General features: G+C 35.3%; 2 protein-coding genes and 1 long non-coding RNA gene across 3 annotated transcripts in view; 2 read left to right on the top strand and 1 right to left on the bottom strand.

The window, feature by feature from the left end:
• The window catches only part of LOC144445718 (zinc finger FYVE domain-containing protein 26-like), a 50,467-nt gene extending 42,391 nt beyond the window's left edge, over positions 1-8,076 (top strand). The window contains exons 37-42 of the mRNA XM_078135364.1: positions 439-636; positions 1,319-1,584; positions 2,249-2,405; positions 3,114-3,173; positions 3,837-4,070; positions 4,731-8,076. Coding sequence (XP_077991490.1) covers positions 439-636; positions 1,319-1,584; positions 2,249-2,405; positions 3,114-3,173; positions 3,837-4,070; positions 4,731-4,955 — 1,140 coding nt within the window. The 3' untranslated portion in view covers positions 4,956-8,076. The remainder of the gene's footprint in view (positions 1-438; positions 637-1,318; positions 1,585-2,248; positions 2,406-3,113; positions 3,174-3,836; positions 4,071-4,730) is intronic.
• A 6,169-nt stretch (positions 8,077-14,245) lies between these two features.
• On the bottom strand, positions 14,246-17,237 carry LOC144453373 (uncharacterized). Its single transcript, XR_013482414.1, has 2 exons — positions 16,734-17,237; positions 14,246-15,966 (listed from the first exon to the last, which is right to left on the bottom strand). It is a non-coding gene; the product is annotated as an uncharacterized LOC144453373 (long non-coding RNA).
• Positions 17,238-18,225: 988 nt separating this feature from the next.
• Positions 18,226-21,546, top strand: LOC144453540 (tetratricopeptide repeat protein 9C-like). The gene is made up of 4 exons (XM_078144853.1): positions 18,226-18,307; positions 18,964-19,365; positions 20,238-20,426; positions 21,025-21,546. The coding sequence occupies exons 2-4, from the start codon at positions 19,017-19,019 to the stop codon at positions 21,144-21,146; spliced, it is 660 nt and encodes a 219-aa protein (XP_078000979.1). The 5' UTR covers positions 18,226-18,307; positions 18,964-19,016; the 3' UTR covers positions 21,147-21,546.
• The last annotated feature ends 5,890 nt before the right edge of the window (positions 21,547-27,436 follow it).

The raw sequence follows: 27,436 nt of genomic DNA on the forward strand, positions 1-27,436 counted from the left end.
CTTCTACATCATAATGTTGTGACATAGCATGATTAGAAAATATATCCTGTGTTTTCTGGTTGATTCCATATTATACTTTAAACAATACAGACACCAGATGTCATACCTTTCCCCTATTTATTAATAAATCCGAATGAAACTTTTGAATGGCTTCATCTTGTACCACACTAATCAATGTCATTTGTACATTTCCTTGTCATGTATGAATTATTTTCGCCTATTTTCCTGGAAAAAAAAAATATGAAAATACCAGTAAGTAGTGACTGAAATGTCTCATTAGTATATAAACAGTGCACTGGGCTTACCAAGTCATAAAAAGTAGTCTTTAAGAACAAGTTCAAGACTAAAATTTCACAATTTTCTTGTGGCCGAAATATCCTATGTTTAAAGTATTTTAGCAATGTTTCTTGTTTTGTTATGTCATTATTTGTTACACAGCATTGTTCAGCTGACGTATTCATGGAAGGCTTATTACTGCCCTACATCAAGAAGGGAGACTTGTCAACTCTGCAAGAACAAATGCAACAACATGACCCATCCTTAGAGAAATGGACCTTGTATCTAAATGCTACATGTCGCTATCTCAACAGGAAATCATATTCACATGTCCTCTACCATTTCCAGATTTTTATGAAGGTATGTATGGCAATATTTATTTATCGTCGGGGGTGTACTACAATGGGCTATTGTCCCGTGTCACACGTATTTTGAGCTTGAGAGATCTCCATGCCTGCATCCAGGTTTAGAGTCAGCTTCCTTAGATGAATGCATATGGCTTCCTTCAATCTGCATCTGTAAAGTTGCTCTTCTTTGTCCCAAGATCTTGACACTCTTCATGACATGAAGACACTTATGTTGTGACATCTTCAAGTGTTCTCCTATAGCTGATAATGGTTGACGACCACTAACATGTTCCCAGTGGTCTAGCTGTCTCACCAATATAGTCAGAGTTACAATCCTCACACTTAGTGTTGTCACCATCTGTTTCTGTCAAACTCATTTCAAATCTCTTTCGAGACATGTGACAGTAGCCCATTGTAGTATACCCCTGACAATGCTGATGAGACATCAATGAAAATTTGGGATTCGCTATCAAGAATTTTTTGACTCTGTGAGTAGAAATTTCATTACTCAGAATGAACCCAGAGTCCATGAACATTCATTCTCACGATATTTATTTAGTCTACATGTTGGTATCCATTGGTCAAGGATAGCTCTTTAACTATATCATATCACATTAGTCTTTGTACAAAGTGTAAGTTTTGTACAAAAAAGAGTGAAACAACAATATTGATAACACTGTACTTGTGTCCATTAGGATTACATTCGGGCAGCAATGACTTGTATAAAGTTTTTCCAAACTGGTGCTGTATCCTACGCCGACCTGTTTGATCGACTGCACCATCTCAACAATGCCAAGACTCATTTGAAGGATGTTTTGAATGACAAGAACTTGGTTATGGGTCACAAAGCTGGGGCAGTTGGAGGCAGGAAACCCTCTTTATCAGAATGGAGTAGTCCAACAAGCAGTACTGAAACTACAACTGGAATCAGATTAGTGTTGTCACCCTCAGAACTTACAAAGTAGGTATCAGATCAGCTAGTTTATAAACCCCTTTATCAGAATGGAATAGTCCAATTTGTACTGCTGAAACTACAACTGGAAACAAATTTGTGTTGTTACTATCAGAACTTATTAGATTACATTCCATACACCATCCCTCATCAAAATGGAATAATCCAACTTGTAATGCTGAAACTCCTAGTACAGATGGAATCAGCTTTGTACAGTGTTGTCATATTCAGAACTCACAAAGGTAATGTCTAACAAAATGTTGCCTGACAGTTTCATATTCTCAAACCTTCAATTTCTCTATTTTGATGAAAAATGGTTAATGTTCTAGGAATATCAATCAAAAACACAAACGTTAGGTTTTCAGAAATGTTTTTAATGAAAAATAGAACAAGTAAAAATTGACCTGTGAATGCTCATCTTTTGCTATACTGTATTAAAATTGTAACTATACCGTATAGGGACTAGCTATTTGCTTGATCATGTAAATTTGTTAACTTCTCGTTTTTATGCCTCAGAGATAATGACAAGCTGCAAAATGACAGAGAATAATAACCTGAAGGGAATTGTTCATTCTTAGCTTCACTCTTGAATGTGAATATTACAGGCTGTAAACATTAAAGACAAAACATGTTTTTACTGATTATTGAGTTGTTTGTTTAATTTTATATGTAGACATATCAACACAATTACCCTTCAAATTGATGTGACCAAGTATTTACATCGATGTCAGTCAGGTAAAGGTAGTGGTGCACGTCAGCTCTCTGCTCCCAAGAAAGGACTTCCTACATTATTTGGTAACAATAAAGTCAAAGCTGAGGTTGTCACTTTGGTAAGTTTCCTTTTTGTGTTCATTTCATCTGCCTGCATCTCTTATGTATCCCCTTTCTTTAGACTTAGGTAGCTTTGATAAGTTTCCACTTTGTGTTCATAATATCCATTCATGATCTGCAAATTTTCTCAGTTCTGTCATTTATGTACTCTCTTCTGTTTGGCTGAGGTTCCTTTGGTTTAATAGTCTCCACTTATTGTTCAGGATGTAAATATCGTGATCTGCCAACTTTCTTACTTCTATCATATATATACACCTCTGGTATGCAGTACTGAAGTTGCACAAGGCACATGAATGTCGAGTTAATTTACTTGAGATGTTTTCATCATAGTTTGTTGCCCTAAGAGCAATATTTCACTGTTTCTTTATACATTGTTAGTCACTATTGGCAACGATATTCCTGATATTTTTCTATGTTCAATTTCATTGATTGGAATACATGTAGTGTTTTTGACTTCAGTGCTGCATATTGAATTGAATATTTTGGGGCTAATTTCCTTCAAGTTTTTAGACTTTGAGATGAGTGCAGTATAAAGACTGCCACTTAATACCCAGTTCAATTTAACTTACAAAGATTTTGTTTGAAGCTTGATACAGAAATATACCTGGTAAAGGGTTCTGACTTAGTGAAGGTATTCTTGAAGTAAACGAACAATGTAACATATGAAGTGACCAAAATAGCTATGTCTTGCTTCTTATTTATGACAGGTTTTACTCAGTGGTAGCAACATATCTGAAGGGTTTACCCTGGCCTTCAGAATCATACAGGTAAGTTTATTTGGGTAGATTGCCTAATGTACCCACTCTCCAATGATAACATAGGCCTGACCAGATACTTACAACTAATTCATGAAATAAAAATGTTCAGCCTTCTATAACTGAAAGGAGAACTAGTTTACATTTCAGCCATGTTCAAAATTATAATACTCTTATTGAGTAAATTTCAGGAGGCCTTTATGGTCAAGTGGCTCAAAACATATTTGCTACCTATTGTACACTTTCTCCAGAAGGGGTACAAAAGAAAATTTTACCGTGTATATATTTGATGATGTTGTCATTTGAGTATGTTATAACAACTTTAATCATAGTATCTCTCAGTGTTAGTTTGAGTCATTTTGAATTTCAGAATATATATATTCTTCTGTGATTTTTAGAATCGGGTGAGATAGAAAGTTTTACCATTTATTCTAGGAGATTCTCAATCAAGTATATGGTATAAGAACATTTGACATTTATACTATTTGTCTGAACAACAGGGAAAGAATACTTAAAATTTGCGATGCGTTCTATGTATTACTGCTCGTATGTACAGTAAATTGAAGGACAAGAGTAATTTTTTCATTTGTAAGCAGGGCTGGGGAGGGGGCAGTTGTTTGCTCATGTTAACTCATAAGTGACAACTCTGAACTATTGTTTTTATGATTATTACAGGATTTCCGATTACCAGCTTCTTTGGTGTACATCCACACTGGTAAACAGTTAGCTCAGCTACATAAATACAAAGAGATTCAACAGATGTTACAATGTGTCAGAAACACAGGTCTGTCTGATGACCAAACCTGTGATGATATCATCTCTAGCTGCATTAATATCATGGTAGAAGAGGCTGGTGAAACCAAAGAAGTGGACAACTTTATCAAGATGTTAAAAAGTGATACAAGCAAGGTGTGTATAGAATTTCTTGACTTTGAAATACCAATACCATATAACTTTTAGTAAGACACAAGGTAGACATCATGTGCAAATAGTCATGTAATGTAACGCACATGGTGAACATCTAACAACATACTGCCACCTAGAGGTCAGCTGTATTAAACTTTTGAATTTGTTATTCTGACAGATCAAAAGCTCAATGCTTGAACTGCATGACTGCATTATAAACTTCCATTCATACAATTTGTTTGCAATTAAGTGTTACTCTAGTTCATACATTTATGATATTGTATAAAATATGACTTGCAGCAGGAGGAGTGGTTCACCAGAACTTCAGTTGATGTATTCAGTTCAGGTCAAGTGATTTTATACAAACCAAGGCTTCTCTTATCATTTATGTTATCATTGTTGACAATCATTGAAGCCAGTAGAACATCAACCAATGGAAAGTTTACTATCAATATTCCCTCAAACAGTAAACATCACCAAATAACGTATCTGGTGTTGTGTGAATTAAAAGTTTTATTCAATTGATTCCTGAAAGTTTGACCTTTGCTTGCAGTTTGAGACAAATATGTACATGCACGTTGTGTTGTAAGGGCTTTGACTTTTCTGGATAAAGAAACTTTATTGATAGTGCACAGTGCATTTCTGTCCAATTCTTTATTATAGATCAATGCATACATACTGTGCAGTAAGCTGAAGTCAGCCTATTTGATAGCAGTACAAGCAGAACGAGTTGATGATGTCAAGAGAATTGCCACAGCTGCTCAGAGAGTGGGACAGACTGCTGTTAGAAATATCTGTGAAAGATGGCTGCAGTCTCAAGAACAGAAACGACAAAGAGAGTTAGCACAGCAGGAGTTACTACTCAGAGCCACAAAACAAAAACCATAGTTACAGTAGTGGAACCATGGAGTTGTTACGCAGAGCAACAAAACAAAAACCATAGTTACAGTAGAAGAACCATGGAGTTGTTACGCAGAGCCACTAAACAAAAACCGTAGTCACAGTAGTGGAACCATGGAGTTGTTACGCAGAGCCACAAAACAAAAACCATAGCAATGAAACCATGGAGTTATTCTCAGAATCACAAAACCTAATGATTGTTCATGAATTTAACTTCATATAATTTTCATGAAAATTTTCACTATCCTGGTATTGATATTGAGGATAGGATTTGTGAAATATGTTTAGAAGGTATCGAAGACGAATATCATTTTACACTCATATGTCCAGCATTATATCAAAATTTAAGATGTCTTCTACCAAATTACTATAGACGTTTTCAAACACGTGTTAAATTCTATAATTTGCTGAGGTCTATTTTTATTCCACAACTGTGTTGAGGAATCTTCGTAACTTTGTTTATACAGCTATGGAATTAAGACAAGAAATTTATATGGACACCTGATATTGCTTGATAAGTTTATACGTTCCTACAACATTTTACAACCCATTATACTGTTTTCTGTTTTTCATAAAATCATGTAATTGTCATTTTGGCCAGTGGCCTAAAGACAAATAAACAACATATATGCAAAACTTTCAAGTAGCTCACCAAAGCTTTTGCCAGGTATCCACCATGGCTTCATCAGTGTTGTCTGGAGTTACAGCACATGCATGACTTCAGACAGTTGTCCAAAATTCTTGGTAGTTGGAAATGTCCCCCATCACGGTTCATAACAGGTTGTAAAAGTCTAAATATGAATCTCTTCCTTAATCACTCTCCTAAACCAGACTGACGATCCAAAATTCTTACATTATCTGGGTCGAATGAATGACCTGGGTGGTCCTTGTATAGATGTCTGGAGACCTGATTATGTGCAGTTCCGCCTACGATGTTCACATATTCTGGCTCTCAGAGTCCTCTCTGTTTCACCAATATATTCTTCTCCACAGGTTTCATCCTCGCCACTTTTCAGTAATGATTGTTACTGTAATGGAATGGTTGTATTGCTTCACAGAACGTAATTGTAGGAAGTGAAGCTATGGATAAATATTGTAAACTGACATATATATTAGACCAATCATTATACCCTATATATAATCAGTCATATGTTTTTACATTTCAGTGTAGTTCTATCTGAAATTTCTAGAAAAAAGAAAAGGGGTGGGGAAAAAGCTTCTATACTAGTATATCTTTAAGATTATGAATATGATAAGGAAATACTGAATTTGGCTAAAGCTACCCGGTACTACAAAACCATTTACAAACAATACATTGTTAAAAGAATTTAGTCGTAGAATTATAAAATACTACTCTCAACACACAAATAAGTAAGAGTTGCCTCAAAATACATTTCAAGGGTTTTAGCAAAGAAACAACATGAGTTTTATCGTTATAATCACTTGACTTAATATATTACAAATGTAGAACCAATGATTAATCTTTCTGGGTGACATGGTATAAGTTGTTGTCAAACATATACTTATTTGACAATTGAATGGTTGAAATTTGAGGGGTAAATTGAAGCTATAACTTGTCCTTTTGATTAACGCATCTCCACCTGCATACTACAAGTGAATTAGATATTATTCCCCAATATTTTTCTTTGTTCAGCCAAGAAAAATATGAGTGACCTAAGGGGCCCATGTCACTAAGAATTGCTAGATGAGTAGTAACACTAAGGCTGAATGAATGAATGAATGAATGAATGAATGAAGAAAAATTTTGGGAATAATATAATTACACCATGGCCAGTAATATCTTTTACACATTACGGAAAGTAATGGCAATTTTGAATGTTTGACTCATATTTCGAACACAGCAGAACCAATGATGTAGACATATGTTGTCATGACATTGAATGACCAGAGTATATATTCCATATTTTTTGTTGAACCTGGCTGGTGCATGGTATAAACTAACTTAGATTGCATGGACACAAATATCATGCAATATTTCTATTAAGTTTGATATGAGATAGTTTTCTGCACACACGGGTCAAGTACATGTTGAGAGCATGTTATTGATTTGTACTGTTATTAATTGCAATGATACTGATATTGTTGATATTTGCACTTTTCAAAAGAGTTGACAGTAGCAAATCAACCTGGCCAGTAAAGCTTTGAAATGTGTGCATATTATGACTTGTGATTGGAATTCAAGCATTTATATTATGTTGCATAGTGCTTCAGGATAGGCTAAGCATATTTTGAGTTATACTGCAATACAGTAGTCACATTCTGTGATTTCTGTTGAAGAAAAAAAATCATAATTACATGTAAATGATTAGGCAACTCAATAGCTTTTAGACACATATCCACTGGATAATCTTCAATGTAGTAATTTACGTGAGGTGTAAAGTTATAACATAGTAGTCAAATTGTTCAACTTTATAAAGAATCATGCATTTGTAGATTTGTAACAATCAACACTCCTTTCCAGAATGACTATTTGCTAGTTTACAGGTGATCACTCTTTTCAGAAGTATTTTGTTCTTCTCTATAAATGGGTTTCACTTTGTATGAATGTGTCAAAACATCCAAAACAAGAATACATTCTTAAGTCAGTCTTTATGAGACAATTATCCAATATTTTATCACCAACAATGCAAAACTTTACAAAAATGCAAGTGATTACTAGTATATCTGTTGCACCTTAACAGGTGCATGACTGACTAAATGTTAAAAAGAAAATTCAGTTTTGATTAATACATTCATTTCTGTGGTCAGTTCTCAGTTGTTTGGGGCAGTGATGAAACTGAAACAGTAACCAATGAACAAAATGTGTGAATATTTTTCAGAAAAGATGCAAAACAAGATGAAAACGAGGTAGACATATAGGTTGCTGACAAACCTGCCAAAATATTTTAGTGACAGAGGCATACACTTATTCTTCAATTCATACTCAAATCACCAAACAAGAGCACAATTGTGCAAAATTATGAACTGTGCCATCAAATGTATCAATGTATGTGTTGTGTTGTGATGTAAAATATTGCAAATTTTGTATATCATTTGACCAAGCATGATTCAAGCAAGTGTTGTTTAAATCAATTGATTGTAATTGAAAGTGGAGGTTTGTAAAACAAATAAATTGCTATTTGAAATGGTCAAGTTGTCACTTGTACATGTGTATGTTCTGTACCATACTTAGTGTTACTTTGTGATAACCTTCTCCATGCAGATTTGATTATGACACACAGGTCAAGGTCCTGAAAATGTATTTTGTGTGTGTGTGTGTGTGTTACTGTCTGTATGGAATTGGTTTTCTTGTCAAAGAGTTGCTTATATTCCACCTGATGGAAAAAGCAAGCTATAGCAAACTAAGACAGACACAAACTAATACTATTGTTGTTGCATGTGATAGGTTTTAAGTAGTACCTTGGTTACTTTGATGTGGATATCATCACCCTATACTCAAGACAGTATAAACACTGGAAGTCCAGTAAACCTAACCAGTACGTTAGTGTAGGGTCTATGGTTAGACATGAGGTTGAATGTGCTGCCACTAGAGGAAAACTTGTTATCAGAGACACCCACCCTACTCCGAGAGTAACTATTATATCAACATCCATTGATAGCTTATATTAACATGTTGCAATAGTAATTTTAGTTCGGGTCTGTCTGTCTTGTCGATAGATGATTTGCCACTGTCATAACCCTTTTATAATGTTGACACTCTACTTTCAGAGCTTAATTACATCGTTATTAAATATGAATCCCTTTGGGTAAAGTGCTACATCCAGTTAATTCCTACCAGTTCCTATACAGCCCCATGTATGCTTAAAAAACTTTGACTTTCAGGAGCAAATCTGAAACTTTCACAGTAAATTCATGTTAAACTTTTATTAGGTTTTATACAAAGTGCAAATAAAAATAAATCATTGAGTAAATAATTTTACAGACAATAGGACTACCAAGATTCAAAAGTGAGGGGATACAGTCTGTATATGGCGTTTCATTGGGGCCTTTATTATGTACATCTTATTTGACTCGCCTCGACAACTTATTTGGCAACTCGACATCTTATTTGACTCGCCTCGACAACTTATTTGGCCACTCGACATCTTATTTGACTCGCCTCGACAACTTATTTGGCAACTCGACATCTTATTTGATTCGTCTCGACAACTTATTTGGCAACTCGACATCTTATTTGATTCGTCTCAACAACTTCTTTGGCTCCTCGATAACTTATTTGCCTCGACAACTTCTTTGGCTCCTCGACAACTTATTTGACTCGCCTCGACAACTTCTTTGGCTCCTCGATAACTTATTTAGTCAACATGTATGACGTTCTCTTGTAGGCGATATTTTAGCATCCCTAGCTCCCCTTCAGTAAATATGTGCTCTCTTGCGCAAACGTCACTTCGCGTCATACAAAATCTGCTGTTACGTCAAAGAGCGTCATCAAAGTTTTGTGTAGTTTTTTGGAAGAGTGACTGGTGGGTCCTCACAATGTTGACCCGGAAACGCGGAAGTAAATGTTATATAACCAAAGTATACGTTCTAAATATGTTGGAGAAAGAGATCAAACAGAGCTGTCCGAGAGGAGAGAGGACTTAATGATGGCTTACCGCTTTATCTCGAGAAGGAAACAACAGAGTATCGGATACGTCACGCGTGTCTAGTCTGTGGAGATTACATGTACTTTGTCACAGGTAGAGAAATTTAAACTTTATCTAAATATTCAATACGCTATTTATTATTTAATTATTTGTTGTGATCCCGTCCATTATTACTGTCTGACGATCGTTCTGTGTACGTTCACGGTGACACAGCACAGTCAGTGTCACTTGTGAGCTAATAGTTCTATTCAGGCATCGTCATATTCAAAATATACCGTCAGCATTGATAATAGTTTTGAATATCGTAAATACCAAATTACACCATTACTTATGACCCATCACCATTCTTGAATAGGATTAAGGGGTCGGTCAGTTCCTTCGGCCTGGGGGTGGGGGGAGGGGGTCACCCTGTTTTTGAAATTGGCAGTGGGGGGGGGTCATGCTGTTTTCAAAATTGTGGATAGGGGGTCATTGTGTTTTGGATTGTGATGGAAGAAAAAAATCCTCTTTCTACAATGGCATATAGCCTTGTCTGAAATGTGGTACATGTCAATATTTGTTCTTCTCCCTGTTTCTTACATGATTTCTTTAATATTTCTTATTAGTTCACGCATAACAATAAATATACATATACATGTATTACCTAGCTACCACACTAGTTACAGAACATGTCATGTAAATGCTTGGCTGTTTCACAATCAGTGCTTCACTTATATTGCACTTTGGGGCAAAAGTGAACTTGAAGGTTTTGTAATGGTAATCTTCATAGATAGTTTATAAAAGAAGTTAATCTAAAATGTTCCTTACTCGTCACTATGAACTTGTCAGAAGGGATTAATACACTTTCTATTTTGGACACTACATGTTATTGACACTACAAATCACCACATCTCATCAGATTCCAGTTTCTATTATACACTCGGTATGACAATTCCTAAAGTTCTCTAACATACCAGTGACTTTACTGTACATGCAATATTAATGCCACTATACCAATGTTACAGGGCCATTTTTATGTGACATGGGAAACTCATTTAAAACTTACATTTACGTTAGCTATTCGAAGCTTGGAAATATTACCTCAAAGGCAATGAATAACCTAAACATTGTCTTAATAGAAGCCAAAAACTGCAGATCTGCCAGGGGGAAAACCCCAAGGACTCCCTCACCCCCAGAGGCCACTCTTGCATTCAACCAACAATCAGATGCACCAACAACCTGTCATAATGGTATTGAACTTTTCTTAAATATTTTCACCCAATTGTAATTTGAGATGATATTGTCTTTTAAAGATGTGAAATGTTTGCCAAGGTAGTCTAACATTGCCTTAAACTCCAAATCTCCCCTACCAATGATACTACCAGTAGATGTGCTGACCTTTACTACATGTATTTAATGATGCCATTTAACTGTTTAACTTTAAGAACATATTTCAACCCTATGTAAGTTATAAAGAATAGTTTCTGATACTTGATGGTACTGTCTTGTAAAGCATGGATTGAGTTATTGCTTGAAAGGGTCTGAATAGCCTAAAAAATGGCTTTTATAAGAGTAAAAATCCTCCAGGGCTTCTAGAGGGAGACCCCCTTGGACACCCCCCCCCCCCACATGAGATGGACATATCCCAGTCTCAAGCTCCTCCCCTCTTACTGTCAAGATGTAAGTAAAAAACCTCCAGGGCTTATAGACCCCATAGGACCCCCCTCCCCCCCAATGAGATATACATATTCCCTGCTAAAGTTTTCCCATACCTTTCACTGTCAAGATGCTATTAAACTTCATATATATATATATATATATATATATATATATATATATATATATATATATATATATATATATATATATATATATATATATATATATATATATATATATATATATATATATATATATGGGGGCGGGGGGTCAGCCTGTTTTTGGTTTTACAGATAGGGGGGTCAGTGACTTTTTGTCGGCCCAATTTAAGAATCCCCCCCCCCCTTCCAGGCTGAAGAAACTGACAGGTCCCTAAGCTCACAAGTGACTTTAAACTGTAATCATTAGCACATTCCTGATGTTGACTAAATTGTGTGTTTTGTTTAACTGTTAGTTGTCAGCCCCAACAATTTTGGTTGAATAGTCTGCACATACTTTAGTGTAGTTACATGAGTATTATACTGAGGCTCAGTACAGAGTGCAATAGTGGCAAATGTTTGAGTGATAAATAACACAAATTATTATGATAAATGTCATCAGTGACTGAAAGTGAAATAGTGTTTGGAAGTTTTTATTTTTTCGAACCAACAATTTTGTCTTGACCCTTTTGAACTTTTAAGGTCATGTCCCCAGATAACCAGCTGTGAAAATGTAACGAGATTAATACATGCGATACTGAGCTGCCAAGTGAATCTGTTTACAGGGACATGATGATGATGAGTGATAAATGCCAATGTTGTTATTTTGAGTTGTTATTTCCCTTTCCATTTTGTAGAGTGTAAAGTTGTAGTAGTGTTTATTTTCATTTTTCAATTCCAAAATGTTTTACATTCATTGCAGGTAATGCAAGCAATAATATCCAAACTGAAAGTTGTCAAATTGAGAAACATGTAATTCTACTTATGTTTTTTTTTAGCCGGGGGGGGATGTAAAAAGTGACCCTCCCTCAATTTTCTTTCTCCAACAAATGACCATGCCCTGTAAAAAGATTTTAATGAAAAACATTTTTAACTGCCTCTCTGTGGCATAGTTGTTAGAGCTCAAGATTAGTCGTCAGGAGGTCCTGGGTTCAATCCCACTAGAAACAGATAATTTTTCTGTAGTAAGATCCCACCACATTGATAATTTTTAAAGGCATCACAGTTTGTGTTTGTATCAAAGCCTGTGTTTTGATCTATTGGCTGAGCTGAAGGCCGGAACTACCAAAGCCTAGATGGAGTGCACAACTGACAACCCCAGGGCTGATTGGTCAACATCTCAACTCCACCACATTATTACCAATATCTTGTAATGTTGTTCCCCCATTACTACTGTGAGACCCACTCTGCTCCTCACACCAATTTCCATTTTCTAAACTATGGCCCTCCCTGAGGACCCATTTGGAAAAAGTACCCCCCCCCCCCCACACACACACACCTTATTATTTCTTAGGGCTCTATTACATAGCTATTCTGTCACCAATTTCAACTATTGGTTCCTATGTTGAGTGTTTTTTTCATGTTCATTTTGAGATTAAAAATGATGACTCAACATTGTTCTGTTTGATGTTTTATGTTGACAGGTCAGCCTTCAAAGTTGTATTACTCGACAAATCCAGTTCCTTCTCTACACATGAGACATACAGTGTCACAATCCCCATCCACAGGCAGAATGGAAAGATATGAACAAACCATGCAGAGGTCAGAAAAAAAACTCAGTGGACATCAGAGAGGTTCCCTTCTACATATTTTCCAGCAATAAAATTAAACCAGTAGCGAGTTTAATAGACACCGAGACTTTAAAAGAGGGACATCGCACCATTTCAACACAGACAGTGCAGTGGTACAGATATTTCTCATGCAGAGATAATGAGACTTTATATATAGAGATTAATAATTTGAGAAATGCACCGAGACGGACTCAACAGAATTTACTGTTTTTACTAAACCATTGATGCTAATAATGAAAAGGTGAAGTTTTATACCGGACTTAAATTTCACGACAATAATGACTGTATTATATTCAGTCTGGTTGAAAGGTACATGTACAGTATTTACTAAATTTCAATAAGTATTGTTGGCAATGACAAAACTTGGCTTGAATTTTTGATTAGCTTAAAGCATAATTAGAATCGTTTGTGGCAAAGTATCCTGTTTCATCCTACTGCACTTCAGTTTTGTATCCTTTCATGGATGCTTCTTCAGGCTGACTGATGACACTCGTGCCCTTATAGAGGTTGTTTTCATTACTTGTGTAGTGACTCCTACTCACTCACTTGTATTCTCTTTGGCTGAATGAAGAATTAAAAAAATCTTTGGGAATTTATAAGTAATGGCCACCTATGCCTGAGTCCACTGTATTTTGAGACCCACATTTAGTAATTAGAGTCAACTAAGGGTAGCAATATTTGAATAAAATTGGGCATACCTATTAATTTGTGTTGTTTTGAAATATATACAAGGCCAAAGTACTAAACACCTATCACATCAGTATGTAGACATAGTAGCTAAGATGAAATGTAAGTCACCAGGCGTTCATCTTATAAATAAATATTTCTAGTTAATCACAGTTGTAGTTGTTGTTCTAAATAACCCCTCATTATCTCCTTTTAACTTCCTATTTTCACTTGTGGCCCATTGTCTTAACTTACATGTACACACAGTTATACATATGAGCATGTGTCCATAGGTGGATGCATGGTTAGTATACTCCTTTTTTACGGATTTCTCTACAAAATCATTGTTTCAACCACTATATTTCCATCATTGGTCTCACTCTTAGATAATATAGTACTGCCTATGTTTCACATTTTACTGGCTACATTTAAAATTAGCTACATCCCTATGTACATCCATCCATCCATCCATTCACCCACCCACCCACCCATACATTACATTACATTACATTACATTACATTTCATTACAGTACATTACATTACATTACATTACATTACATTACATTACATTACATAATGTATAGAAACATGAAATAAATCAAATTGAAAATTATATTTTAATATAAAAAACTTGCATACCCAACAAGGTAAGTATTACATCAGAATATTACATGATCATTCACAGTCAACAACAGTAACACATGTCAAATTCTCAGGATATAAAGCTGCAGGGCAGCAACTCAATATTCCATTCAGATGTAATGAAGGAGTTTACACAAGACTGGATCTTTCAGTCTACAGATCCTCAAGTAAAGTACTGTAACAACAGTGTAGAATGTGCTGCTCACACTAATATACTGAGGATAAATCATATGAATTCAAATTGTCCACCATCTTGATTTCCATAGGTTCTTCTTATAGAATTCTTTGAATACAGCAGATTACCACTACCTTGAACATGCTAGACTGTTTATAGCATGGAAACGGTATGATTGCACTAAAGAAAAGCATACACACATATCTGCTTTATAGTGATGTGACTAAAATACACAGGAAAAGACTCTTCAATTCTTCAGTCAAGCTATTTTTGTCTATAATCATACACACTACCTTAAAGTGGCCATACATGGATGAGGATTTATTTTGAATTGTTAATTTATGAAACAATGTTATCATGGCTTCCTTCAATGTGAAATAATACTGACCAAGTCTATGTAAGTCATTACATTGTAAAAAGCTAAAATAATGTGTAAAAAGTTTGATATTGTACATACAATAACAAACATGTTATACATTTATTAATCTTTCAGAATTTGAGTTACAAACAAAGGACTTAACATATGTTGTTTCACATTGTTTTATAAATTTAAAATCCAAAATAAATAGCTAATCCTCATATCCATATGGCCATTTTAATCCAGTTCAGTGACTGACATGGGTAGAGTTTCAATGATTATCAATGACTGACTATAATATATACTTTTTACATAATGGATACAGCAACCGTCTTACACCGATTTTCATTGATTAACTAACACATACTCTTTTAACTGGATTCATAGACTGGGATTCAGAGACTGACATACACTAAGTTTCAATGATTGTTCAGTGACTGTCTGACTTGCACAGAGTCACTAATAAAGTAACCAGTAGGCATTGTCCCAGTCTAGTCTACAAATGTAGCTGTTTTTGATTTTCACAGATGCCTCAATTCAAGCTAAAATAATAATGCAGCTAAATTGTTACACACAAAAAACAACTTCTTACAAATAATCACCACACAAAAATATGCAAAACACAATTCACAGACATGTCTGGTTTTGCATAAAAATGGGGTGCTTTAATAACCAGCAAGATCAGAACTAAATGTATTAAATTGATTAAACAAAGCACTCCACCTTTCTATTACAGTGAAAAATGGCAGAAAGGTACTGAAAACGGTGAGCTAGAAAATGATAAAACTTTGGAATTGCAAAACTTGAAAATTGTCTGTACACTGAGTAACTGCAACCCTGGTGAGATTGTCTGTAGACTGAGCATGTGTAACCATGGCATGATAAGATTGCCTGTGGACTGAGTAACTGTGACCATGGCAATAAAATATTGTCTGTACCCTGATTAACTGCAACTGTGGTTGCAGTTAATCAATTATTATTGCAGTTAATTAATTTTGGTTCATCTAAGGCTTGTTTAACACCATGAGCACAGCATTCACCAAGACCAGCCATGTAATCAGTGAGCTGCTACTATCTTTCCACCAATCTCAACAATCACTCATGGATTCAGTGGTTTCTTTATCAAGTGCTGACAATACAGGACCTAAAATAAATAGATATTTTGTTAGCAGGTTACTACAATACTGATTAGATATTTTATGCCTATATCAAAATAAGCTATGGTAAAATATTGTTTCTATTCATCTATGGCATGTTTATTTCTGTTTCACATGAAAACACTTGGCACAGTGAATCTCAGTTTGTTTTACTCAATAATTTCTAGGACGAGAATCTCAAAATCAATTAAGATTAGGGACAATTGATTTATCCTCAATATTATCATGCAATACAAAAACATTACAATTAATCAGCATAGATTAGAGATGATTAATTATAAAGACTTCTGTTTATATTGTGCATGGAGTGCAAAGCATATTCAAACACTAGACTACACACATGTATTCTATATTTGTTTCTTATAAAAGTGATGTGATCATTATGGGATGTATGAATGTGTGTTGAATCAGTGCCAGCTGTTTGTGTATACATATGACATGTATCTTATCAACATGGTTTTTTTTTTTTAAATGATAAACAACAGTGTGATACAACAACTAAGTGAGTTCGTTAAATGTGTGCTACATAGCAATGATGCTTCTTTCAACTTCAAAACTGCTGGCACAATGTAATACTTGATTGGGATGTGGGAAGGCGGAGGGTGGTCCTTCAAAAATAGTGTCAGCACCTTCGTTGACATTGTGAAGTGACGCTACATATATGAGGAATAGTATATAAATTCTATAGTTTATGTAAATATAACCACTGCACTTCAAATTAGTTTTCAATTGAAAACATAGGCGAAAATCTTACCTGTGGCAGTGCCTCGCTACAATTACTAGTAGTAGTAGTAGTAGTCGTCGTCGTACGAGTCGTAGTTCATTGTGGACATACGAACGTAAACACTTCTTTCAAGTTTCACCCATCCTGACACAAATTGATTGAATGCCTCTAGGATATTCCACAGATCGATATCTGATTATTGATATAAATATGGATAATGACGATGTGTCTTGTATTGTGAGATTTGTGATACTCTCGAGCAGCAACGTATGGTTTCTGAGTGGTATGCATACCGTCTGATGTATTTCCGGGTCATGATACAACGGTACCTCTAGCCTACTGAAAAGTATTCGAAGAATAATACATGTCACATTTGACTCGACTCCTTTTTCTGATGCTCGATAACTTATTTGGCATGGTAAACATCTCCAGTGACTTGGGGTGTTCAAATTAGGTCTACCAGCAGAACGTGCGATAGAGTACTTGAATGAGATGTACACATGGCGAATATGCAGATGACGACTCAAATAAGTTGTCGAGGCGAGTCAAATAAGTTATCGAGGAGCCAAATAAGTTGTTGAGGCAAATAAGGTATCGAGGAGCCGAATAAATTGTTGAGGCGAGTCAAATAAGTTATCGAGACGAATCAAATAAGATGTCGAGTTGCCAAATAAGTTGTCGAGACGAATCAAATAAGATGTCGAGTTGCCAAATAAGTTGTCGAGACGAATCAAATAAGATGTCGAGTTGCCAAATAAGTTGTCGAGGCGAGTCAAATAAGATGTACATAATAAAGGCCCCAATGAAACGCCATAGTCTGTAACTTGGTCTTTGGAAGTTGATCCTTTTGTTTCACCATAGACCCTCCATGTGGAGTGTCTATGGTTTCACATAGAAATATAATTATATGTTATATAATCTAGTGTAACATCTGAGTCATGTCTAGAAACTGAGCTGAATGCCTCCCATAGGAGCACCAGAATAAAGTCATTTGATACCTATACCTACACAAACAGGAAATTGCCAGTGCATTGACTGCAGACAGCCCCCTCTCTTGATAGAACAAGGAATTATCTCACAATTTTCATGACACTGTGTTGTCGGCCTTCTAGGAAAGGATGTTCACGATTTTCCTAGTTCACACACCAAAACAAAAATAAAAATAAAAATAATGACAGTGCATGAAAAGTCGTTTTTAATAAACTGACCAAAATTTTGTCTTACAAGTGACACTACCTTTTTGCCTTGATTTTCCCTTGAAGTGCTCCACCGTAACTTCGTCAGTGTTTTCTGAAGTCCAGTGATTTTAAGTAGTAATGCAAACAATTGTTATGTGACTGTAAACAAATGGTATGAATGATTTGAAGGGTTCGTAATTTCGTCTGAAGGCAACTACTGTACATGAAACATGTGAAAGTACGAAAGGTATTGTATGGACAGGGTATCGGAGAATATAAACAAAAGAACATCGTCGAATATGTCGTACTTGAGTTAACTGCGCATGTGCCATAACAAATCTGAATGAGCGGATCGCGGAAGTCGAAGAACCTAAAACGCGCAGTCTGGATCGTGTGTATTTCGTGGACATTTGCTCTGCTTACCTGGTAGGTTATGCACCACATGTGATGAGAACATATCCAATATAGCTCACAATCTCGTATGTGGAAGTGAGAAGTGAATTATATAGTTCGGAGTAGAACATCTGCAGCTGCACAGCCAGTTTGAAGGGCATGCTGCGCTGCACTATGAGAAAAGCTATTGAACGTTCACTTCAAGGTCATAGATAGAGTAGCGATGCGCTAGACCAGACGTGTAACCGTTATGTTCACTTTGTCCGTTGTAGTGTAGTACATACATGTAATGCTTTGCTGAAAGTATGCAGTAGTATACGTGGTTATGACTGAATTAATTTTCGTAGGTACAAATGCTCACAGCATGAAATTTTACCTAAAATGATAATGAGAATAAAAACATTGACAGCAAGGTTCTGTTGAGTCAATCGTTATGAATTATAGTTTATTGAAAGTATTTTTGTTACTTTTACATATAACTACAAACAAATATCGTTGATGACACAGGGGCTTGTAAGATAGTAAATACATTTCCATGAAATAAATCACACAGCTCACATTGCAGCTCATTTATAATTTATGTTTATGATTTACCAGAAATTGAACTTGCAGACTTGTCTTGTACAGCCTAATTGGTCTTCAAAGCCCATGCTTTGTCTGATATAAAACGGTGCCATATTTCTCAACAGATGCCCAGATAAATTTCATTTAGTGAGAACTTGAAAGTGTCCTACCAGTGAATATGGCAGCGAGTGGAGTAAAAAGTGAAACAGGTGGTACAAGTGCAACTGCTAACGATTCAAGCTGGACACCTGTCAAAAACCCTGAAGATTACTTTACCAAAGCTGAAGACTTTAAAATGAAAGGAAATCAGTGTTATAAGAACAAAGAATACAAATCTGCAATAGGGAAATATCACAGAGGACTATTGTACTTAAAGGGAATCGAAAGTAATAAAGACTTACAGTTGCTGCAACAAAACATGGGATTCTTAGAACAGTCACAGACAGGAAGGCAACAATCAGAAATGTCAGAAGAATTGAAAAAACGTGTGAAAAGTGTGGAAGCAGACTTATACAATAATCTTGCAGGTAGGAAATCGTTTCATTTGTGTACACTTGTATGGTTTGAAATCATTTCACTCGGGAGTGGATTCAATGGGTCTGAGTTTGATGATCCACTGGCAGTATACCACAAAGCAAACACACTATATGAGATCAACCAGCATTTGAAAAAATACGCAGGCAAAAATCAAAGCATTTTGATCCTTGTAGATAGGCAGGCAGGCAGTGGATTGCCAGTGTCAAAAAATGTTTCTGAACCTGTAGCACCTCAGTGGTTTCTGTGAGCAGCCACTTGAGAACTGCTTTAGCAGGTAGCCAGCAAAAGTCTTTGTAGTGTGCGAGCAGCTTTATAGAGCCCATTTATAATTCCAGGCACTTTTATATTCACTGTTCCCCTAGGCAAGCCAATGTTTTCTTGTGTTTTTAACAGGCATTCCTGTATGTTAAATTTACGTGAAAGTGAAAGATATCCCAGTCAGTGCTTGTTCCAGGAAATTGTCAATGAATGATAGGCTACTTTGTATGATTATAACAAAATTATGTATGCATGTTTAATCACTAAGTGGGGAGGACCTCATTGGTGTTCATATTAGGAGCAAAAATGTTGTTTTCACTCATGGTACATGATTCAAATTTGATCAAAAATGTTCATCAGCTTGGTAGATCAAATTGATTACAAAGGTTGTAACACACAAGAAGTTTAACATTTTAGCATTGAACTTTTGATCTGTTTTGACCCTCATCATATTGATGAATTTCATAGGTACACCTGACCACTAGATACAAATTGTATTAATTATTTTATTAATTTTATTAGGGTCTGATATTAACCCCTTAGCTTGATGAAAAATATCTGATTAATTCTTATTTTCTAATCTTCATTATACCTTCATATACAGCATGTCTTCTTCAGGTGCCTGATCCAAATTATGAGAAGATATTACATTATTGTAACTGTGTATTATCACAGAAACCAGACAACGTTAAGGCTCTATATCGACGAGGTATAGTCCTCTATCACATCAATGCTTATGAAGATTCCAAGGAGAGTCTACTGAAAGCTAAAAGTCACTGTAAAGGAAATATAGGCAAGTTATTAAAGCTAATCTTCTTCCTCCCGTGTTGTAACGATGTTCTTATGGTACTCAGAGAAAGAGGATTAATGGTGTTGTCTTGTCATTCAGTGATTGTGAAGCTACAAAACAGGTCACAGAGTTGTTTGACAAAAAAAAGTCCTGATATTTTATGTTCTGAAATCATCAACTGAAACCATTGTGTTCGATTATGTACTACTTTTTGTACTTTCATTTCAAATGACTTTCTGTATTCCCAAGTACCCAAAGTTTTTTTGACTAAGGCTCCCAACAAATGATGGTACAAAATACAGAAAATCTGTGCAAGTTGTACCAGATTTCCCATTTTTTGTTCCAACGCTAGAAAAAACACTTACATTACAGATTTGCATACAGCATGAGTGTATGAAAGTTGAATTTGTTGTCTTAAACTTCAGAAATAGACTACATACTGTTAGGATACTAACAGTTGCCAGTATTGTAATAGTATTACAGTATTACACATAGATATATTGGTTAGTATGGTGTCATTGAAAACAAGTACATGTATGTATTCTCAGTATTCATATTCATACTCACATTAATTTTATATTACATTTTTTTGTCATTTTAGATCCAAATATCAAGAAGTATTTACAACTATGTGACTCAGCAATCACTAAAAGGCAGCAAGCTGAAAAGGCCAGATACCAAGGAATGTTTGAAAAGTTTGCTGAAGAGAAACAGGACAGTTAAATTGACAAGATGAATTCTATGTACTAGTTATCCTTTCTAAACATGGGAAAGAAATTTGTCATTTCAATCTTTTGTTTTTGTAATTCCATATTTTCAATTTTTGAATGATTTCATAATAAAAGCTGATACCTATATTGAGTTAGTGTGACATTCAGACTTTTCAGTCCCTCTTGACTAAAGTGGTGATGATGTGGTATGTGCTACCCTTCTGCACAGAAAATATTAGAAATAGTTAGATGACAAAGCTAATAAGTGAAGAAAACACTTTGTCCCTAAAATACAATGAAATAGCTACAAGGTATACACTTGACAAAAATGCAGTTCCTCAGTGAGCAAATAGTTTGAGAGTTTGTGGTCAGATTCAGGGGTTAGAAATTGGAGGTTTAAAGGGGTGTGTAATCACTAGCTGTTACATTCCATCACAACAAATAATAAAATGGTTTGTTATTTCAACACTTCAATCGTTTTGTTTTTCTTGCATGCATTCTATCTCCCTTCTTGCTGAGAGCAGAAAGTAAGACATTGTGTACTAGTTGTTTCCATAGTCTGCTTCATCATTTATCTATAGTTAAGAAATAGATCTAAATGACTAGCAGAAACAGTTAGACATTTGGGCAGTCTTTTATTGATTGTTTTGTGATGATTGTATTGGAACATAGAGGATTTTCAGTTCCCTGGGATGGCCATCTCACAAGTAACACACCTGGTAACTTGAGTGACCTTGTATCATATATATGAGGTAGTGTGACTTTTCAGTACTCATCCACTCAGTGCCCAGATTCCCAGTTGGCATCAGAACCAGAATCGGCTAATGTCCTTGGAAGCAGTATATATGTTATCTGACACTGTCAATGCATTGAACTGTTCAAATACTTCCTGTCTAAAAAGTTAGTGATGTAAGGTGTGAAACTTGTTTGTTGCTTATCTCTATCTTGTTCAAGCTTGTAGTATTCCAATGAACTGTAATTGACTGTTATGTGTTGATTTCATTTTGCAAGACAGCAAGTTATGTGGAGATTGTGTAAAACCACTATACACACCTTACATGTAAATGAATGAAGGGTTAGCTTATCTTTGGAACACTAAACGATTTTTGAAACACGTGCAAAGGGGAAAAAACTAAATTTACCAATATGAAATCAAAGTAAATTTGTGTCAAAAGTAGCTATGAATATCGCTCAGGGGACCAGTGTCAGTCTACTTATGTAGCTCTGTTTCCAATGAATCTACATTAATTAAAAAAACAAACAATAGTTGTTTGTCTATTTAGAGTGGCAGGTTTCAAATATATTTTGTCAATTATATCGATGAAAAAGAAGTCGAATGATGACAGATAGGCTAAATGCCCCCCCCCCCTCTCTCTCTCTCTCTCTCTCTCTCTCTCTCTCTCTCTCTCTCTCTCTCTCGCTTCCAGTGTAGATCCCCATGTAAGAATGGTATGTTCCATAGTTTTGACCTCATTGATCAGCGACCTTTTCGAATCAGCCAATCAGTGATCACGCTAGACGTCTCACAACTTCATGAACTTCGACGGTAGTCAGCGCGCGGGATTGAAAACATCTCAATTTTTAGACAACCATGAGGATATTCGTACGAAATCGAAGTAGATATAATCCGAGTACTACTGCAAAACCTTGGGTAACAGTAGATGTGGATGATTGTGCTGGTACTCATATAAATCACATCAAAGAGGTAAGTCAACTGTCGCATATCTTCCTCCCACCATCGGCTTGTAATGCCATGGAAATCAGATGGAATGCTCAGTGTGATGTGGGAGGTAAAAACAACATACTGATACATACACACTGATAAATCGACTCGTCGAGTGGGTACGCCATCCGGTCTGTGGTACGTGGTGTCAACTCCGTCTGCAAACAGGACTAGACTAGCTACTAACTTATGTAACTAGTCTGCTGTCAGTGATGATCTGCGAAAGTTTAGAAGGCTTGTGCTTGGAGATCGCGTCGCTTTCTCGCCTGTGTAAATATGAGATTATATGGTGTCCCCATGGAAGTGTGATTCTTCCATGGTGCCCCGTAACTTCGGCGTAAGTGACAAGGCACAACACAAATTTTCAGCACAAAAACTTCACATCTAAATTTAAATTTCGACGGCAAAACATTTTTTCACATGCACAATTTAATTTGAAACGACACTTGTAACAAAACTGTGAACGTGCAAATCTCAGTTTGGAAAAATATTTTAATCATACAAAACCTAATTTGGAATCAACACAAATTAAATATATGGAAGCACAAAACTAATTTGTAAACAATGCATACTAGATCAATGGACGCACAAAACTCGGTTTGAAAACAACACAAACTAAATCTTTTGACAAGCAAACACTAATAAGTACCACGGCAAAACTTAGAAACTTGCGGCAAAAGTATTTTAATTATTATACAGTAATAGTCCAGAGGCTATATCTGTAGCTTTGAATCTTGTTGAGAGAGATCTTGATATTTAAAAACTATAGATAGCCTCTAGAGTATAAATACAGAGAAAGGAAAGCATTCATATGCAAAATAAGATCTAAACATCTTCAAATATAATTGACCACGTGATATTAATGGATGAGGATTGGCATGTATTTGGATTTTTAATTTAAAAAGCGATTTTACTATTTTACTAATTTAATAATAAATAATAATTTATTCATTTAACCGCGCAAATTCACAATACGTTTACTTTCTATGTGCCATACAACAGTTTAAAAAAAGTAATAAAAGGATTCTAAAAACTGACAAAGTATATTAAAATAAAGGACTTACTGGTGTTCTTTAAAATAAAATAAAGACTCTCTGGAGACAAAATCTGATCACAAATCAAAATGCATAAACATTAATTGTAATATTCATTGAATAGTATTGTAAATCTACCATGACTATGGTTTTTCATGGTCAAGGGCAGATTATTCCACAAAGTGGCACCAGTGGTTGAAAGGAGTCTATATCCATAGGAATTTCTAACTCTTTTACTCTTTTACTTCATCCTACTTGAACAATCAATGTGAAACAACATATGCCAAGTCCTTGTTTGTAATTCAATAAATTGTGAAATACTAATAAATGTGTAAAAAAAAAATTGTTATTGTACATACAGTTCCAAACTTTTTTACTCATTTTTTAGCTGTTTACAATGTATTGAGGTACAAACACAGACTTGGTCTCTTATTTTACATTCATTTTTAAGTAGAAAGCCATGATAAAATTGTTTCATAAATTAAAAAACCAAAATAAATGTCCAATCCTCTCATCCATTTGGCCACTTTAATATTTACCTCAGTAGCTCACTTAAATAACAGTAGTAAATTGTTTGACAATTTGACCTTTAGAATGAAATTTTTCGACGAGAGAACACTTGTCAGTGAAGAATGCATATATATTCATGAACAAAGCAACCTTATTGCATCATATAATGCTGTACCTGATTATAAATTCTTAGTAATTTTGTTTCTTTTCTGCGAAGTAGAATATCCGACAGAATACGTTCTTCCAAGTTCCTGTTCCTACAACTTGAGACAAATAATGAATATTAAATTGCAAAGGTTAGGATTTTTAATCCCACATTCAGGCACTAGTGTGATCTTCTCAGCCATACAGATTGGCCAAACTTTTTCTATAGCTCTGGCAGACTATAATTGTCTTCACATCTAAATTTGAAGTCTGATCCAAACTATGTCTTTTTCTAGTATCATGATGGTTTTGTTATACATGTAGTTACCACTGATACAAGTCATGAAATATGTGAATTTTCCATTCTTTTCTCTGATTTAGATGTGCAAACGACAAATGCCAGGTGCTAAGATTGACGAGTTATATTACAAAGGGCATAGACTTGCAGATGAAAACTCAGTGGGATTTTATCAAGGCAGATTTCGTCTAGAAGATAATGCTATTTTTGAGACAACTAGTAATCCCTTTTGGTGTGCATGTATGTTAGTGTGTATGAAGGATGCTGAACAGGAGGCAGCAGCTAAACCTAACTGTAGAGATACTCAGAATTGGACCAAGAAAACTATCATCCACAGAGCTGCTGCTTTGGGTGTACTTTACAATAGCAATAAGTAAGTAAATGACTTGTGATATTGATACTAGTGGGGAACAATTTAAGTTTTATTTGCAGTGATAGTAGTAGATATATCAATTGAAATTCGTTGTTTTACCTGGTTACCCTCCAGAGCTATGTTCAAGTTCAAGTTCACCTTAGTTAAATCTTTGAGTTGAGTCTAGATAATCATGGTAATCTTGGAAGGGGTATTCTCATGGACATTGCACAGTTGATCAATCATTAGAACATTTTGTTGGGAACTATTATTGTCTCCCCAAAAAAACCTGGTACTATATTTTACTGAAATGCATTATAAGTAAGTAAATCTACTTTACTTTCAAAAGTAACTTTTACTTCTCTTTAGTACATTAATTTAGTTGCTTATTAATATGTTCTACCTGTTTTCAGCAAAGAACAGAGACAGCCTCCACCGTTTGAAACTATTGATGAATTGGAAAACTTTCTAGCTAGCCATGGAAAGAAGGAGTTGTCTATAAGTCGTTTCACAAGATTAAAACTCGAGAAATTTCACCATGAACTCATTTATGAACACATCAACAGAATGGACCCAGTGGGTGCCTTTGTACATAGTCATGCTGTCAGGATGGGGCACAGATTAGGTAGGTTTGCATCTTTATCATAGCCATAAAAACAGAATAAAACTCTTCACATAAAAGGGATTGTGAAAAGAAAAACAGGGAGATTCCTGTACAATTTGAGCTTAAAACGGCAGTCAAAAATAAATGAAACCTTTCTAAAATGCATTTGTGGGAAAATACAACCAATACCATACTTTTCATCTTGTTGATTTTGCAATTATTGATGTACCATTGTTCTTATTTTATCAGTTTGGTTTATTTCCACTCATAGTTCAGTAATAAACATGTTGTTCTGCTTCCCTGTCAGCTATCTCCAAAGACTCTGATCAAATCAATGTTTTCTATGAGTGAAAAAAGATATTGACCTAAATGAACCCCATTGACATTTCATAGTAACATGGACTTTTGTACAATTCATGTATAGAAACTGAAGATGATAGTGTTGAAAGATTTCTACAAGATGACAGAGAAGGAAGAGGAAGAGGGGCAATAGGCAACAGAGGCAGGGGAGGGGGTGCACGTGGAGGAAGGGGAGGTGGTGCTGCAGGGAGGGGAAGAGGAGGAAATGCTGCAAATGGAGAAGATAGGCAAAATACACCACGTGTAGGGGGTAAGTGTTATACTTTTTGCAAGCCTTCATTAGTTTATCCTTTTCATTGAAATTGTTTTACTTTATGTATGCCTGAGTCTTATATTTTATAAATCAATCATTGTGCATTGAAATACCGAATGTCTATAATCAGCTGATTATACCGCCACCTAGTGGCCAGCTGTAACTATGGAATTTGTCGTTCTGGTGTGGATTGTTGACCAAGACAGATTGAAAGCCCAATGCTATATAAACTGCTCTTGTTATAACCTGTGCAAGTCAAAATGAAAATGTTGTGGTGAATCTAAAGGGAAAAAGGAGAAATCATTATAAATCATGGCAATGTTATATACAACACTGCAGGTATAAACAAAAAATTAAACAGTATTTTTTCTAACCAGAGGGCAAATATTAGATGACTTCAAATTTGTTTGTTGTTATTGATTTTTGGTTTGCCAACAGGTGGAAGGAGAAATAGACAACAACAGGTATGTGCTGATTGTGAAACTGAAAGGGCTAGTGTATATTGTAAAGACTGTGAACATGGTTTAGCATTGTGTGAGGAATGTTCACACAGAATACATCAGGGGGCATCCAGAAGACGACATAATATAACAGGTAAAAATTTAAGTTACTCTAAGGAGTCAAGATTGCCAAGAAAATATTACAAATGTGTTTTTCTGGTACATATTGGTCAAAATGCAGTGAAAAATTCCTGTAATGTGTATGGTCACAGCATCCTCTAGTGGTATGGTAGTGGAAAGATTGTGTTCTTAGGGTTGGCGAAAGTTACACTGCATTTAGAGGGGACACCAGTGAATTTACAAAAGTAAATCCAAAACTGAAATTGATTATTCCACTGACTGTAAACCATGAGCAATGCTCAGATATATCTTCATACACATCTATGATCTTAGTCATTTCAGTGATGATTTTAAAAGAAGTTATTTCAGAATATCACCAGTGAAGTTCCATATTTCCACATTTTTTTTATCTTGCTGTATTCCATACCTATACAAATCAATCCTCATATATTTGTGTGATTACTT

This window comes from Glandiceps talaboti, chromosome 2 (genome assembly GCF_964340395.1).
Source record: "Glandiceps talaboti chromosome 2, keGlaTala1.1, whole genome shotgun sequence".
Lineage (NCBI taxonomy): Eukaryota > Metazoa > Hemichordata > Enteropneusta > Spengelidae > Glandiceps > Glandiceps talaboti.

What these genes read in the sequence shown, in the direction of transcription:
- LOC144453540 (XM_078144853.1), top strand. Translation starts at nt 19,017, where the DNA reads ATGGCAGCGAGTGGAGTAAAAAGTGAAACAGGTGGTACAAGTGCAACT. An exon ending in CTTATACAATAATCTTGCAG is followed by an intron (nt 19,366 to 20,237) that starts GTAGGAAATCGT and finishes CTTCATATACAG; the next exon opens with CATGTCTTCTTCAGGTGCCT. An exon ending in TCACTGTAAAGGAAATATAG is followed by an intron (nt 20,427 to 21,024) that starts GCAAGTTATTAA and finishes TTGTCATTTTAG; the next exon opens with ATCCAAATATCAAGAAGTAT.